This window comes from Emydura macquarii, unplaced genomic scaffold (assembly GCF_026122565.2).
Source record: "Emydura macquarii macquarii isolate MOO-44397 ecotype Brisbane River unplaced genomic scaffold, CSIRO-AGI_Emac_v2 contig_3603, whole genome shotgun sequence".
NCBI lineage: Eukaryota > Metazoa > Chordata > Testudines > Chelidae > Emydura > Emydura macquarii.
In genome coordinates, this window is record NW_027133740.1 from 4,537,893 (window position 1) to 4,554,184 (window position 16,292).

The following is a 16,292-nucleotide window of genomic DNA, read 5'->3' on the forward strand; positions in this document are numbered from 1 at the left end:
ACGGTAGGGTGGAGGGAACTAAGAGAGGAAGATAAGTCATTGGTATTGATGGTTGAAGAGAGCGAGAAGATGGGTGGTTAATGGTTGGAGAGGTCATCAGTATGGAAAATAAAGTCACTGACAATAAGAGTAGGTGATTATGAAGAAAGGAAGAGCTAGGAACTAAACCCAGATTTTAGGATTGTGTGGAGAGAGGAGACCAGGAGAAAAGAGTTAGAAGAAGAGTAAGAGTGAGGAGGAGCTGCAAGCAGCATGAGCAGGAGAAGCTAAGCCCGACATCCCAGCCACATTCCTTTTGGAGATGATTCTTGGTACAGAGTGCAAGAGCAAATGAAGTTACTCCAAGACACTGCAAGTGTTAAGGTGGTTTCACCAGGAAGAGCAAGATCTCTCTCTGAGAGCCTGGAGATGGCAGGAGCAGGAGATGAATAAATCATGGATGGCTGTGATGTTTTTTGGAGATGGGGCAAGTATTCCACAGGGGGTAGAAGAAGGCGAGAGAAGATGTGATGAGGGAGGGTCATAAGGCTAGAAAGGGGAGAGACCAGAGGGGCAGAGGTGGTGATGGTCAGCAAAGTGGATGGGGCGGATGTCACTGGAAGTGAGGAGGACGTGGTTAAGGAGTGTTGGATTTATGTGGTTGGGAAGAGGAGGGGAATAGGTATGGGGAGGAGAAAAAGAGTAGGTAAAGCTGGTAGAAACTATAGATGGGTGAGGGTAGTGGGAAAGGGAAAACAGTGAAGTTGGTAAGTTTCAGGATTTATCTTGGTGACTGCAAAACAGCTCATTGATTTCTTAACTCAGCTCAAGTGGTTTGCTGATCTACCTTTTTGTCCAAAATCACTTGTCAAGATTGTGATGCTATTGCAGCAGAATCAAGGATCCCTTCAGGAGAAAACAGTTGTAAGGACTGCAGAGACTGTATCATTACTGTCAATAATCTAACTATATTAATAATAACAAATGGACCTGTGCCAGATGGCTGAGTCATTAATTGCTATTCTCTAACAGGATTTCCAAAACAAACAAACTAAACCTCAGTCAGTCAGGAACCAGCTAATTTATATAAGTCTAGTATAACTTCAAGCGTTTTTCTTATAGATAAATAGGTGTTGTTGTTTGAAGCTCAGAATGAATCTGTTCTTGAACCAATCAGTATGCAGTATGAAACTGTGTCACTCTTAGAACACCAGTATCCATTAGTTCAAACGATTGATGTAGATGTAATCACTGTGTCTAATAGAAATAAAGTCACTGTAATGGAACATTGTCACAGGATCAATGTCTCCTGTTTTGAAAATAAACCCCTCAGCTTTGCCTTTGCACTTGTATACCAGCAGGAAACCATATGATTCAATTCAATTGACACAGCCTCATAAACAGAGCTCTGAATGATGTATTGTGGGAATATCAGTAGCAACATATTTGAAAAAATAGAAGGTTCTTGATCATTCTCACGTACCGATTAGGCAGTAAGTTTTCTAGTAGGTAGAGATCGGAATAAATCCATTGGCTGGATTGGCACAGGAGTCTGGTCAATGAGAATTTCTTAATTTTTAGTTAATTCCTTTATGCACTCCTACAACAGCCTAATTATGTGAAGGGGGTGTGGTTGACTCTTTTAATATATTTTTAGTAGTGTATTGGTTATAGTTACTTCTGGACAATTCAATTAGATCTTGGGGGTGGACTGTTCATCAGTAAAACTCTTGGACCTTGAGATCCTCTACTAGAATGTCCCTTCTTGATTCCCATCACAGATGTCCGACAGAGTATCTTCTGTCATGGATTTTTGGAGAATAGATAGAATTGAGTAAGAAACTCCCACCAAGTATTTCCCCCTTTACCCTAATTTTACTGGCATGTGTCTATGTGCATTGAACAGCCAAAATTTGTCCTTTTAAATTTAACTAATAGCTTCTGTGATCCTTGAGAAAAGAGTTTATCAAAAGTCATGTCCATCTTAAAAGCAGTGTGATTGCCATTCATGCAGAGTGTGTCTGGAAGGGAACCTGTTTTTAATGTCATGCTAAACAATTAGAATTTATTTTTTGAATCATGATATAATGTTTAGAAAGCAAAAATGTGAATCACCAAATTAGGAAATCAGACGACAGATTTACTCTTCTATTTGGTCTGGACAATTGATATGGTATGTTGTCTGTAACAGAATATAAATATGTAAACAACATTGAATGATATACAGCTCTAGTTTAAATATTTACATTTTAAATTTTATATTTAAATTTAAAGTTTTAAATATTTCTGTAGTCAACTCTAGGCACTTGCAAAAGGCATGGCCATCGAGAAGTACATTTTTGAATACTGAAAATAGTGTTTTCTAATTTTCCAATGACCCTGGATAGCAGCGCCTTCCCTTCCATCAAAATTTCATGGAAATATGTATGTAAGAGCTGTTGCTTGATGTTTAATATTCTAGTGAAATATTCCATAGTAAGATAAGTTTCACATAAAACAGATCCCTTTATAACTTTAAATAGTAGCTGTGTAGTCTTTAGGGACTCTGCTGATTTCTCATAGAACAGTATCCTGTTAAACCATAGCTCCGATACACCATTTTAAATAAATACCTAAATATAAAGTAAGAAATTTATATTGAATTAGAAGGAATTCTTATTGAAAAGGCCCTACTGAAGTATTGCATGTACATATATTTAAGATGTTACCTAACTTTAAAACCCCCTAAAAACACAAGGAATGTACATTCAGTAGTAAAAAGCCGAAAGAGATTAATTAATTTAAACATTGATGATAATGTCAGGGGCTAATGAAAAATAGTAACTTCACTGTTAAGACCAGCTTTCCAGCATCTAGGCTCATAATGTTCATCTTTTAAATGAATGTAAGTAGGTATAGCAGATCAGCATTAACTGTGATTTATACATTTCTTTGAAAACATCTTCTGTGTAAGAAACAATTTCCAATAATTGTTCTCAGAAATGAATATTCCGCTTGATTTAAAATAAGTGATGCTCACTGAAGCTGTACGATTAGGGCAAAATAATTTCCATTTTTTTCATGATTTCATGAGATGTCTTATGGTTTGTGCTGATCATGGTAGCCAGAATTTTACTTCCATAACAAAGTATAGAACTCCTAGCGTTGCATAACTGAATGCAATTCTGAATATACTGTAACTTGTCTCTTTACCATAATATCTAGGGGCCCAGTCTCCTGGATCACATAGCCTGTGACCTTGGGGAAGAGATTCATGATTCAATAATTAAATACTGTTTTGCTCTAGGCAAAACCAAGAAATAGACCTTACGTTATAATAGAACTATGCTAGGTGTTTCTGGAGACTTAATGCCCAGATTTGAAGCCTGTGAGGATCTGCCTATCATTTTAGTTCATTTTTCTTTTAGGGTTGTAATTCTCTTTCTTTTGAAAATTCCAAACTGACTGTGTCACATTGTGTGTTCAAATTGGCACGGAAAGATGGAGACTGCTGCCATAAATTAGGTCAGTAAAGCTGAAGTGTATAATACAAATATTTACTGACTGAGCTCAGGAAAAAAAAGTCAGACTGGGAAAAGAAAATTTATGTTTCGGTATTGGAAAATAAAGCTGTATTATAATGATTTAAAAATGAGACTAAAGCATTAGAGATAAAAGATGAAGATGTGAAATGCAGCTCATGTTTTAGACTGCTAGGAGGAAAACAATCAAAGCATGACTATATGGGAAACAAGTAAGAGGGTTCATTAAATAGAATTAAAGTGAAATTTGTTAATGTTTTCGTATTTGACATCTCTTCCTTACTTTTAAAAGCAAAAGAATATTTTTCAATAACAGCAGTTAACAGAGATGAGTACATTCAGAAATAGTGATACTTTATCAGTTTGAACTATGCAAACCTTACAACAAAGCCAGTTTGTCTTATCCGCCAAGGATTTTAAAAATGTTTTCCCTTGAATTCAGAAGGTTAGAGAGACTTCCTAATAACAACATTGTCAAAAGGCAGAAGAATGCTAACAAGGCCAATTTATATTGTGCCTGATGGTAGGAAAAAAGTCTCTCAAGTGAAAATGTGAAAGAATAGGACATTTTGGGCAGTAAGTCAATAATATGATCAAAGAAGCAGCAACATTTAAAGACATATAAGAAAATGGAAAAATGCCAAATCTAATTTAAACTGATCTGTAATAAATACATCCACAATACAATTTTCTTCTTGAGTTGGGCCAAGCCTTTACCATAAGAAACTCTACTGCAGACTTGATCTTCCAGGTAAACTTTTATAAATATAGGAGACAAGCATTTTGTAAAACTTTTTCTGTGTGTTGTAATTTTTAAGTCTTGAGCAAGGACACTTTTTAAAACCAGTGATATTCAGTTCTGTAGCAAAGAATGTATTGGCATTTTTTTAAGACCTGCTATATAGTGTTCTGGAGTTTTGTAACTTGACCATAAAAATTAACTTTGAAGTTGGTAATTGGTGCTGAAACTGGAAATCCAAAATATTTTTATTTTGGAGTGTAGTAAAAATGGGGGGGAACCACATCAGCCACAAGAAATGTTCTCAGCCGCAGCCCAGTCTTTACCCCGAACTACACCTAGATTGAATCTATTTTAATGGTGAAACATCACTACTTCCAAGGCTCCCCTGTCTTTCTTGATGATGCTTAAGCAGCCTTTGTATAGATGCCCTGATAGCAAAGTTGTACTGCATGCTTCATGTAGAGGTACCAATGTCTGGCAGATGGGGTTTCAGAACTTATTGGATCCTTAAGATTAATCTGCAAAGTACTGTGAAGAATAACCTTTTGAGAAATGATGTATTGCTGGGGAGAGTCCTTTTACATTGCGTTATGTAAATTGTGAAGAGGTATTGAAATAAAACTTTCCAAAAAGTTATGTAAGTAAGCATCTTCATTTGTCAATGTTTATCTAAACAATTTACCATCGTTGGAACAATTTAGCAAAGGTTGTGGTGGATTCTTCTTCAAGTAGTGTCCCTGTGGATGCTGCTCTGTAGGTGTGTCTGTGTCCCTGCACTGCTGATTGGAGAATTTAGGTAGCAGTGTCCATTCAGCCCATACATGCCCTGTTCTTCTCTTGTGCTTTGCCATAAGACTAACCAGTGTTGTGTGGGCAAACCCTCCTCAGTGCCTTCTCAACCACTCCTGGCTAGAGACGGAGCTCTAGCTGTCTTTTAGTGCCTTCTTTAGAATTGCTAATTGTTTCTATACTTTATCCAGTTTTTAGAGCTTTCTTTTCATTCCTTTATTCTTTCATTTAATAACAAAAAAAATCATTACTTAAACTTCGTTTTTGTACAACACAATCCCCTCCCTTATCTGGGGACCCCTCTTGACAGGGTTCCCTGGGTTTCAAGAAGCCACCCAGTTGCAAAGAATCTATCCCAGTGCCTGATGGACATTCTCAGTGCGTCCCTTGTCTGGGAGAGAACCACATCCCAGAAGTGTGGTTTATGTCAACAACTGAAACCCAGATCCAGAAAGGATAGAGAACTGAGACTTAAGCGTCTTCTAATGGAAACGGACCTCCAACCATCCTCAGAGTTATGCTAAGACTCCGGATAGCAGGAATCCTAATCTCAACCCTCTACATCTAAGGGACGTGAATCTAAAAAGACAACCATGAGGTACTCGCACAAGGCTTCTAAAAAGAGGGCCGTGAGTCCCAATAGTGAGCCACAACCAAGCCAAAAACTCACCAGTTTGTTTGGTATCATTGATACTGATGGCACCGAAGCTGTGTAAATCTGATACCCAGGTCTCGCACAGTACTGCCCCAAAAGAACATGTTGGGCGGCCTAAGGACCCAATGGATACAGACAAGGAAACACTAGTACCGACTAGGCGTGAAAAAGCTAGAGAATCCACACTGGGGAAGGCTCCTTTCGTGTGGACATTGACATTGGTAACATCTTCAGCACGCCAGACACTGGTTGACCACTCAGTCAGGATTGCATCACCAACTTCTTTGATGCAGACACCTTGACCCTGACACCTATGGCACTGCCGGACTTCCAATATGTGACAGATCTTTGTGTCTGACGCACTGGACTCACCTCTACTCAGTAACAGGGTCCAGACTCACTGGCAACGTCATGTCATGCATGCCCATTCTCGAATGCTGAGTCAGACGTTAACAAGAGGACATAGTCTCCCATTGCTCCTTTTATCCACCCTATAGTACCATTACCAGCATGACCTCAACCGTACTGCCCCTCTGACCCACAGCCTTGGTACCAACCACTGGGACCCTTCCAACCCTCTCAATGGCCTTACTGGACCCTTGGCAGGCACATAAGCCAACCTAGAGCCACAGGAGTCTATCAGGAGCCAATGACACACCCTCCTTCAGCTGCCACATGAGAGCTTCTGAGCCCCCTGAACAGTTGAGAGGAACAAGATGCTGAAATTGAGCAGGATGCTACCCTCCAGACTAACTTCTCATCTTCATCACTGGATGAGACAGTGATGTCCCCTTCACCATTGTTGGCAGATGACTTCAAGCTTTTCCAGGAACCAGCTCAGCAGGTAGTAGATGCATTACAACTACCATTGCAAGAAGTGACAGAGTCACGCCATAAACTATTGGACATTTTACACTCCTCTGCCTTTTCCAGAGTAGCCCTCCCTATCAACAAGGTTCTCTTGGACCCTTCAAAACTCATATGGCAGATTCTTACGTTGGTCCCACCAATGTGCAAGTGGGATGATTAGAAATTATTATATGCCAGTGAAAGAAACGCAATTTCTCTTCTCCCACCCACCCCCAAATTTGATCATATATGGACGTGGTGAACTCAAGAGGTCGTTGGCATCACCTGAAATCCACTCCCTACAACTGGGACTGGAAGCACCTCGATCTTTTTGGAAGAAAGATTTACACATCAGCCACTCTGTAGTTCTGTATCTCAAACTATCAAGCCTTAATGGCAAAATATGATTACATCAAGTATTCAAAACTTAATTCCTTTATTGAGCAGCTCCCAGATTCCCACAAGGACCAATTCAAAGACATGGTTAAAAAGGCCAACTAATAGTCAAGACATCACACTAGTCTGCACTTGATGCAGCTGATACGGTGGAACATTCCATCTCCACTGCCATTGAGATGAGATGAGCCTCTTGACTGCACTTATCAGGTTTCTTCAAAAAAGTGCAAACCATTGTGGAGGATCTTCCTTTTGAAGGCACAAAATTGCTTGCAGAAAAAATGGACGCTTCTGTGCACACTTTAAAAGACTCCACGGCTACTCTTCGATTGCTCAGAATTTATACACTTGGGCAGAAGAGAAAATATAGTCCTCAGCCTTCATTCAGTCCTGGCTCATCACAATATTCATTCCAACGCTTATATCAATCCCAAAGAAAGAAGTCCAGGTTCTCCAAATGGAAACCTTCGGGCCCTCAACCTACTTCTTCACAGCCATCCACCTCAATATGACAGTTTGACAGGTTGACCGAGGTGCCGTCAGACCAGTCTCTTCAATAACATCTAACTCTGGAAAACCTCTCATCCCTGTGGATGCCAACTCTCCCTATTATACAGCACCTGGGAACGGATAACGTCTGACAAATGGGTACTGGAGAGTATTCGAAATGGATATTCCATCCATTTCACCTCCAAACACCATTCCCCCCCACCCCCAATCCCTCTTCAGGAACCCTTCTCACGAAAGCCTGTTATAACAAGAGATAGACCATCTCCTCAGCCTAGGAGCCATAGAATCAGTGCCCCTACATTTAAAGGGCAAAGGTTTTTATTCTTGCTATTTCTTGACACCCAAGGAAAAAGGGAGGTTGGAGACACAGACTAGACCTCAGAACACTTAACAAATTTGTTAAGGCTCAGAAGTTCAAGATGGTCACTTTGGCAACGATTATTCCAGTGTTGGAATAGAATGCCTACTTCCACATTTCCAAGATGGTTACTTTCACATTTCGATTATACTATGTCACAGACAATACCTCAGATTCACACTAGGTCAAGACCACTACCTGCACAGAGTACACCTTTTGGCCTCTCATCAAACCCCCAAGTATTCTCCTCTCTATCCTGTCTCCTCCAAGGTCTTCTCTGTAGTGGTGGCCCACCAAAGCTTCAAGGACATTATGATCTATCTGTAACTGGACGATTGTCTCCTCAGGGCGTGCTCCTTCGCCAAAGCCCAGTGAGTCATCCATACCACTCTGGCTCTATTCAAGAATCTAGGCCTACAAATCAATGTTAAAAAATCATCATTAGCACCAGTACAAAGACTAGAATTCATAGGAGCCGACCTCAACTCCATCTGAGTGAGAGTACTTCTACCACAATACAGATTCCTCAGTCTCTCCACTTTTTCAAACTTCTCTTATAGAGACAGTGCAATCAAGCCCACAAATATTGACCAGACACTGCCTTCAGCTTTTCGGGCACATGGCTATGGGCACATCTTTGATAGCTTATACCAGACTTCGCATGTGATGCCCCCAATCATGGTTCAGTTCGGTTTACAGACCGAAAAAAGACACCCTAGACAAATCACTATCAATCCCCACCAAGGTCAAACAATCCTTGAAAGACCAAGCAAATGCATGGGAATCTCATTTGCTCAGTCTTCCCATCACTATTCCTCACCATCGACGCATCCGTCATAGGATGGGGCACACATCTCAACAATCTCACAGTATAGGGCAACCTACTCCAACTCAGGGCAGTCAGGAACGTGTGCACAAACTTCCTACCGCTGATCAGAAGTATACACACAAAGGTTATGATGGACAGTATAATATGCATGTATTACATAAATGGTCAAGGAGGCACCAGCTCGCCATCTCTTTGTATGGAAGCACTAAAGCTATGGAACTCGAGCATTTCCCAGGGTTGCAATATCAGCAGCCTACTTACTGGGAGTGCACAACACGACAGCAGACAGTCTCAGCCACAAATTCCCACATGACCACAAATGAGAGAGAGACTCAGTGATATTCCACAACATATTCCAACGATGGGGGACACCACTAATAGACTTGTTTGCTGCTTACCAGAACAAGAAATGTCCACGATACTGCTCCAGAGCAGGCATCGGCCAGCATTCCCTGGGGGAGGTTCTCCTCCTCTCATGGGACAAAGGCCTTCTTTGCACCTTTCCCACATTCCCTCTATTGCTGAAAGTCCTATTGAAAATAAAAAGAGGAAAAACATACATCATACTGATCACTTCCACCTGGCCCAGACAGATGTGGTACCCTTATTTGTCACAACTGGCTAAGAGGTTTCTCAAAGGCATAGTGAACCTCTTTCCCCAGCTCAGGCTTCCTGCCCCCAAAACGGGACCTCAATCTAGTATTATAAGGTTTGACTAGACCGCTCTTTGAACCCATAGCCACTTGTTCTTTAACTCACCTTTCCATGATGATGGCATTCCTGATCGCCATTATCTGGGCAAGAAGGATAAAGAAAGGTAGTAGCTCTGATGGCACATCCCCCCTTCACAGTGTTCTTCTCTGACAAAGTCACGCTTAGACCACGTCTGAAGTTCACCCCCAAAGTGACTTCTGCCTTTCACATGAACCAACTCATTACCTTCCAACCTTTTATCTCAAGCCTCACCAGAATAATAGGGAAGCCACTCTCCATATGCTTGATGTAAGGAGAGCCTGGGCCTTCTATTTAGACAGGATACGAGTTCTTAGAAAATCTCCAAGACTGTTCCTCTCCTTTGCGGATAGGTCTAAAGACACAGCGATTTCAGCTCAAAAACTCTAAATGGTTCTCAGATTATATCAAACTATTATCAGACTCACAATTTAGCACTCCTATCCACAATCCGCACACACTCTTAGAGATCTGTTGCCTTCTTCAAGAGTATCTCTATCAGAAATCTGCAGCGCAACTATCAAGGCATCTGCACATACTTTTGCAGAACACAATGCTATCATGGGGGATTTTGCTGCAGACACCAGATTCGGCATCACTATGTTATCATTGATAACAGATTTGACTCCAAAGCCCCAATCTCCAGTGGTGGATACTGCTTGGGAGTCATCTACATTGAGCACCCATAGGGACATTACTCAAACAAGAAGTGGTTATGCACCTTGTGCAGTGTGTCAAGATTCGTCCCCCTAAGGATGCTCCATGACCCACTCTCCTGTCCTCTGCTTCAGAGTTCTCTATCAAAAGTTTGGCAAACTTTCTCTTTTCCCTTTGTTGTTCAGCAGACTGTGTGGTGGTTCTTTCCTTGACTGTTGCTCTCTACTCTTCACCTAGAGGTGGCTGGAATTCAGTAGTGAAGTAATTCATGTATATATAGAGCAGGGATCCCTTGGGATGAAAGGTGACATATGTGTTGGTGTCAGTAGCTGTTTTAAACAAGCACTGTAGAAAATGGCTAAAACCAGGATTCTGAAAGAAGCTGGAAACTTGTGCAACCCTTTTCCTGTAATGATTCTCTAATCTTTTGATGTCCTCACTGCACAGATTGTATGCTTACTCAACATGTTTCCTTATTTTTCAAGCAGTGTTCGGTATTTCAAAAGTTTGTGTTACACTCTGCCACCTTTTGGCAATGAGACCTGAAACCTGTTCTCATGTGGGACAAATGCCAGTTATTTCTCCTTACTTCACTGAACATTTTGCTGGAGAACACTTTGAACCAGCCTTGCAAAATGTTACTAGCTTACTTGCCTAAGGTGAATAACAATTTTGACAGACAAGTAAAATATTAGTTTTTCCTTATCTTCAGTTATCAGGGCAAAGAACAGGTGGCTGGTATGTTTGTATGATAGTTTTGCAATGCTGCTTTGAATAGCTAGCCTTCTTGGTAGTAATAATGCTATTTATTTGCTAAATATTAAATATTTGCATTCACATCTAATTTCTGCATATTATCGATCTCTTGTTTTTTGTATGGTGCAGTGAAATCTAAAAAATCTATAATAGTAGTAGGCACACCAAGCAAGTGTAGTCATATGAATTTCTGCAGGGTGTGTGGGTGTATATATAATATAAGGAGGCTTCCATACTGGCCCCAGGAACTCAACTACCTTTTGTTTTTACAGAGGAATGTTGTTCTGTCTGCCATGGAACTTTCTCTTTAGCCGGTGGTTTGGGGTAATAGGATAATGTACACCATGTTCGACAACAAAACAGTCTGTCTAAATAGGACTAGTAATTGATGATGTTTTTAATGCTAAGTGGAATTGCTGATATACACAACATGGTTGAAAAAGACACATATTCCCTATGTTTCTCAACATAAGCCTTAAAAATTATATTTAAACTTGTTTTAAAATTCCAAATGATTATGGCAATTACAGAATTTACAAACGTGTAACGCCTAAGTTTGCAGCAGGACAGCTCTTCAGAAATTTGTCAACCCCAAAAGTGATTCTCTTTATCACCTTCAGTTTCTGGGTTTTTCAAGAAAAATTGCCCACTTTTTTCTTTTTATTATCAGGGTAGTTGTGACTTTGAGATAAGTTACTATCATTAAATATATCAAGCATTATTTGTGAGAAAAGGGTATCACAACATGCTTTTAAAATGTAGACCTTGGGTCCTGCTAACTAGCAGTTGTTAGCATTGTTATGCCTTCAGAAGAAAGAGAGAGATGAGCAAGATTCAAGTAGCACAGAAACTGCAATTTCTCATTTCTCTCTCATTTTAAAGAAAATCCTAGAAAGAATGTAAAGCCTTTTAAATTTCAGCTACCCGGTGATCCTGGTCTTATGGGTTTCTTTTCTTTTGTTTTTGCTTAGCTTTTCATCACTAATTGTTGTCCTTGTATTTTGCCCTCCTTGAACCATCGGCCTCCTCTACACTTACCTTAAAATTCGGCAGCAGTTGACTGGAGTTACGCAAGCTATGAGTAGTTTGCATAACTCCTGTCGACTTCTTAACTTCCGTTGTGCGCGGCATTTTCACTGCACTGCGCCACTTGAGGGGATGGTTTTAACAAGTCGACTTCTGGATCGATTGAGCGGGTCTTCACTGACGGCTCAATCAATCCAGATAGATCGATCTGATGGTGGTGAATTTGCCACTGTCAGTGAAGACGAACCCTTAGTATCAAATGACCACACAACCATCCTACAAGTTATAGCAGGAGCTAGGTGAGGAAGCGGACAGGTTTTATTCCTATTTTGTAAAGTGGTATTCATTTTGGACACTCTAAGAAGTATTCTGTACTTTTTCCTTTTACTCGCACCAGGACAATGAGGGAAATAGGGGATCTTATTGCAAAATCATGGTGAAGGGGCTCATATTTTAATGTTTGACTAATCTTTCCAGACTCTGATACCAGTGAATAGCGGCTGATGGTATTGACTGGTATTCTGCACCAGTAGACCTGCCTTTTTTAGGGGCCAAAATTGATTTTCTTCTCCTCCACATCTGCAGATTCATTGTCTGTGCCTTAACTTATGAGCTGACCATTTACTGTTGCTCCAGACTTGTAGCTATAGAGGAAGAGCAGGACTGTTAGCAAGATAGTAACTGGTGGATTCTACAGCACAGTGGGGCTAACAGGTTTGGCTTTATAGTAGAAATAGATAACACAGACAGTTCAACAGTTTAAGCTTAATAAGACTTGTTCTATTCCTCCATATTGTCCCCCCTCCCCTTTATGTAAATTTGAGACTTCTTAAAGTTAGAAACTACAAGCACTAGTTAGAGGCACGTAAAGTTTGTCCAGATTTCGAGAGAGATTTTCATAGCATTTTAAATGTACCTCAGTCTTAACTTGCCACACTTTGCTATCACAGTTCTCCCTACACACTGTCAGTCATACCAAGTCATGTGGTAGTTTGATCACTACTGAGAATCTAGGATGAGACCACTACATTTTCACTCTGACCTAAATTAGCATTTTAATCTAGGTCTTCAGAGGCAAATGCTAGTGTTTTAACTTGGTTATAAATATTAAGAGATTCTGATAGTTGTTTGGATTACACGCTGATCTATACATGCTGCAAAATATTGCCCAAATTTCTTTCATGACTACATACTTGGAGGTTAATTTTGTTGCTAAATGACACGAACAGTCAGTGTTACTGGGCAGACATCAAGTAAAAGAGGGAAATATATATCTATATTCAAATGTTGATTAAAAGCAGATAGTCTTTATTAAAAGGAACACTGTTAGGTTAAAATTGGCCCCAAATTTATATTCTCTTTAAAAACATAATAGTTTTACAAAACCCACAATATTACCATGATTTTATTTTAATGGAAGTTAGTTTTTTCCTAAACAAATATTTTCCTGCAGTGTTTGCAGTCTATACATTGTACTTTTGTGCTGTTGTTTAAGAACCAGAAAATAAATTGATTAGAAACAAATGTGAAAACAAGTATTCTATTTTCATTGTCCAAGTGGAAAGAAATGCAAATAGTGAAAGGTAAATTCTAGTTTCAATAATGTGACTTGCTACAAAATACATTAGCTGTTTTATGTTTTTTTTAAAAATGTGGCCAGACCTTTGGCTTATGTCAATTGACATAATGCCATCAAATTATGCCAATTTACATCAGTTGGAAATCTGGTCCTTGGATTTTTAAGAGTGATCTTTTACAGTGAGATAAATGACATTTGAAATTGGCATTGGTTGTTTAAAAGTGCTTATCTGATTTACAGTTTTTTGCTTTATTTTTAGGGTTATATCCTTCGCTGTGACCTCATGGTTTAAGTGGGAATAAAGATGAGTATAAGCAGTGATGAGGTTAACTTCCTGGTATATAGATACTTGCAAGAGTCAGGTGAGTACATGAATTATGATTATAAAGTTAATATATCTTTGTTCCTTTGATATTCAAGAAATAATTCATCCGTAACTTGCTTTGTCAGATCCAGGCTGTTATTTAACCAGGCAACTGCATCCATAGGGTGTGAACTGCTGTTTGTTGCTTTCTTTCTATACCTGTCTCCATCATGAGGATTGATCCTTATAAGTTGCCTCCTGTAACTAAATCAGTTTTAGTCATTTTAAATTTGTGTAGGTTCCAGCTAATAAAATAAGGGCTCTCTGAGTCTCTGAAAACTTATTTGCTGAAGAGGAAATTTTGATGTGCTCAATGGTCAAGATTCTTCATGCTCTCGGCCACTTGAAGAAGGCTGCTGCAGAAAAATATTCTTGTTGTATGCTTCCATTCTGGAGTCTTCCAATGGTTTGTTCTTGTGAGATGGAGTTTCTTGACAAAGCATGACAGTGGAACGAGCTGACATGACTCTGTTTCAAATGAGGAAACACCAGTGAATGAGACAATAAAGAATCATAGAATTTGTTATATTGTAAATGTTGGTAAATGGATTTTTACCAAGAATGTACTTTAGAATCTCTAAAGTAAATTCCCTTTTCTAAAGACACTGTCTGTGCAAGTTTCTTACTTTGAGTCTTAGCTCTTTAGTGCAAGACTGGCAGAAGTCCACTAACTCTTGAGAGTAGCAGGGTAAAGCAAAAGCCCAATGCTGTTGTCACACACAGAAGAAAGGGTTTTTTTAGTTGTGCCTGTCCGGTTTTTTTAGTTGTGCCTATGTGCTATAACATCTGTAGTATACAGTAAAAGGGTAGTACCCCTTTAAACAGTTTGATTTCTGTAGTGGTGCTCACTGTTTTCTTTGTTTTCGAAGCTGCCAGAAACCAGTCAGAGCAACAGTATTTAGCTAGACATGCATGTTTGTGTATATTTCATAAACACAGTTATTAGGAACCTAGCTGTGCATATATGGCTTCTTTGTGGTGGTGTCTGAAAGCAAAAGCCGCAAAAAAATCATTCACTGTCCTATTGGGTGCAGTGGTTAGGCTAAGTTCTTCTTCTCTTTCCTTCACCCTATTTGTTGGAGGCTAATTTTCGTATCCCTTGAGCGTTTTGCATCTCTATCTGATTGCATCTTTGTGTCCCTTTCTCTTTGCCTGCCTTTCCTACAACAGTGTAGTTGTATCTGTGTCAGTCCCAGGATATTAGTGACAAAGTGGATGAGGTAATACTTTTATTGGAAAGAAATTGACCCAATAAAAGATATTACCTCACCCACCTTGTCTTTTCTGCAACATGGCAGCCCGGAGCAGAAGCTTAAAAAAAAGACCCCTTTGACTGCATTCTTTGCCAACAGATGAATTCTATGTCTCTTCTCATTCAGCTTCAAGGGAGTACTGCTTTGGGGACTTGCTTGAAAGGAGAAACAATTTTCAAGAAGCTGTCTAACACCAAGGTTTTGTCACCATAAGACACACAAGACCAGGTCTGGCCATCATCCTCTTCATCAGTAGGCAACAACTTTCCATGGTCCATTAATGATGGCAAGTGCACTATGCAAGGAAGGAGATTTTTCTAATGTGCTAAACACATGCATTCTGTTTTAAGTTCCAGTGACAGGCACTTAGAGGTTGAACCTGATTATGAGTGACTTTACTGCCTTTGGACTATCTGCCTTCAGGATCTTTGGCAATGTTTGATAGCCTTAATAGTATTTCTCTGGTGTTTCTGTTTGACAGACTGTTTACTGACAGCGTCATGTCAAACACAAGGCAGAGAATTTAGACGCTCTCCTTTTTTAGTTTAGCCTCTCTCAGTTGAGTAGACTAATAGGAAAATTTTCAAAAATGCCTGGTGACTAAGGGCCAGGTTTTCAAAGGAATTTAGGCACCTAAAGATGCAGAGAGGTGCTTAGTGGGATTTTCACAAGTTCCTAAGCCGGTTAGGCGCCTAACTCCCATTGATCGCAGTGCAAGCCAGTTGGATTTAGGCTCCTAAAAACCTAAATCATTTTTGAAAATGGGACTTTGGCTTCTAAGCAGGGTGGATAAAAATCAATGTTTAAAAAAAAAAAAATTAAAAATTGGATTTTTAAAATTTAAATCGGAGTTATTTATTTAAATCAGATTTTTAAATTTTTTTTTTAAAATCATCAATAAAATACTAAATTTCTCTCCTGTTTAAAAAATAAGTTCTAATTAAATCTCATCACAAACATGCTAAACCTACACTTGCAGGCTCATAAAAATGAATTAATGGCTCTAGTCTGTCCAGCTTAACTACCAGCTCTTGCTTCTTGAAAGTTCTGGGTTTTCAGTTTCAGTTTCTCAGGTGACTAAAATCACATGTGGAAAGAAAGGCACAGGCTGGATAGGATTATTGTTCTGTGCTTATGTGGTGGTGGAGCTGGGCCAAGCAAGGCAGAGGAGTTAGTTAAGACACTGTCTTAAAGACAAAGAGACAAAGGACGGAGGCAGAATAAAAAGGACCAGTGGAGTGGACTGGAATGAAAAAGGGAAGACGTTATTTAGTACACACACCGCTTCCTATATTCC

General features: G+C 39.6%; 1 protein-coding gene across 6 annotated transcripts in view; it reads left to right on the top strand.

The window, feature by feature from the left end:
* TBL1XR1 (TBL1X/Y related 1) overlaps nt 1-16,292 on the top strand; it is a 161,098-nt gene that overhangs the window by 120,690 nt on the left and 24,116 nt on the right. For all 6 annotated transcript variants that reach the window (XM_067536521.1, XM_067536524.1, XM_067536522.1 and 3 more), the window contains one exon: nt 13,638-13,740. In XM_067536521.1, coding sequence (XP_067392622.1) covers nt 13,683-13,740 — 58 coding nt within the window. In that variant the 5' untranslated portion in view covers nt 13,638-13,682. The remainder of the gene's footprint in view (nt 1-13,637; nt 13,741-16,292) is intronic.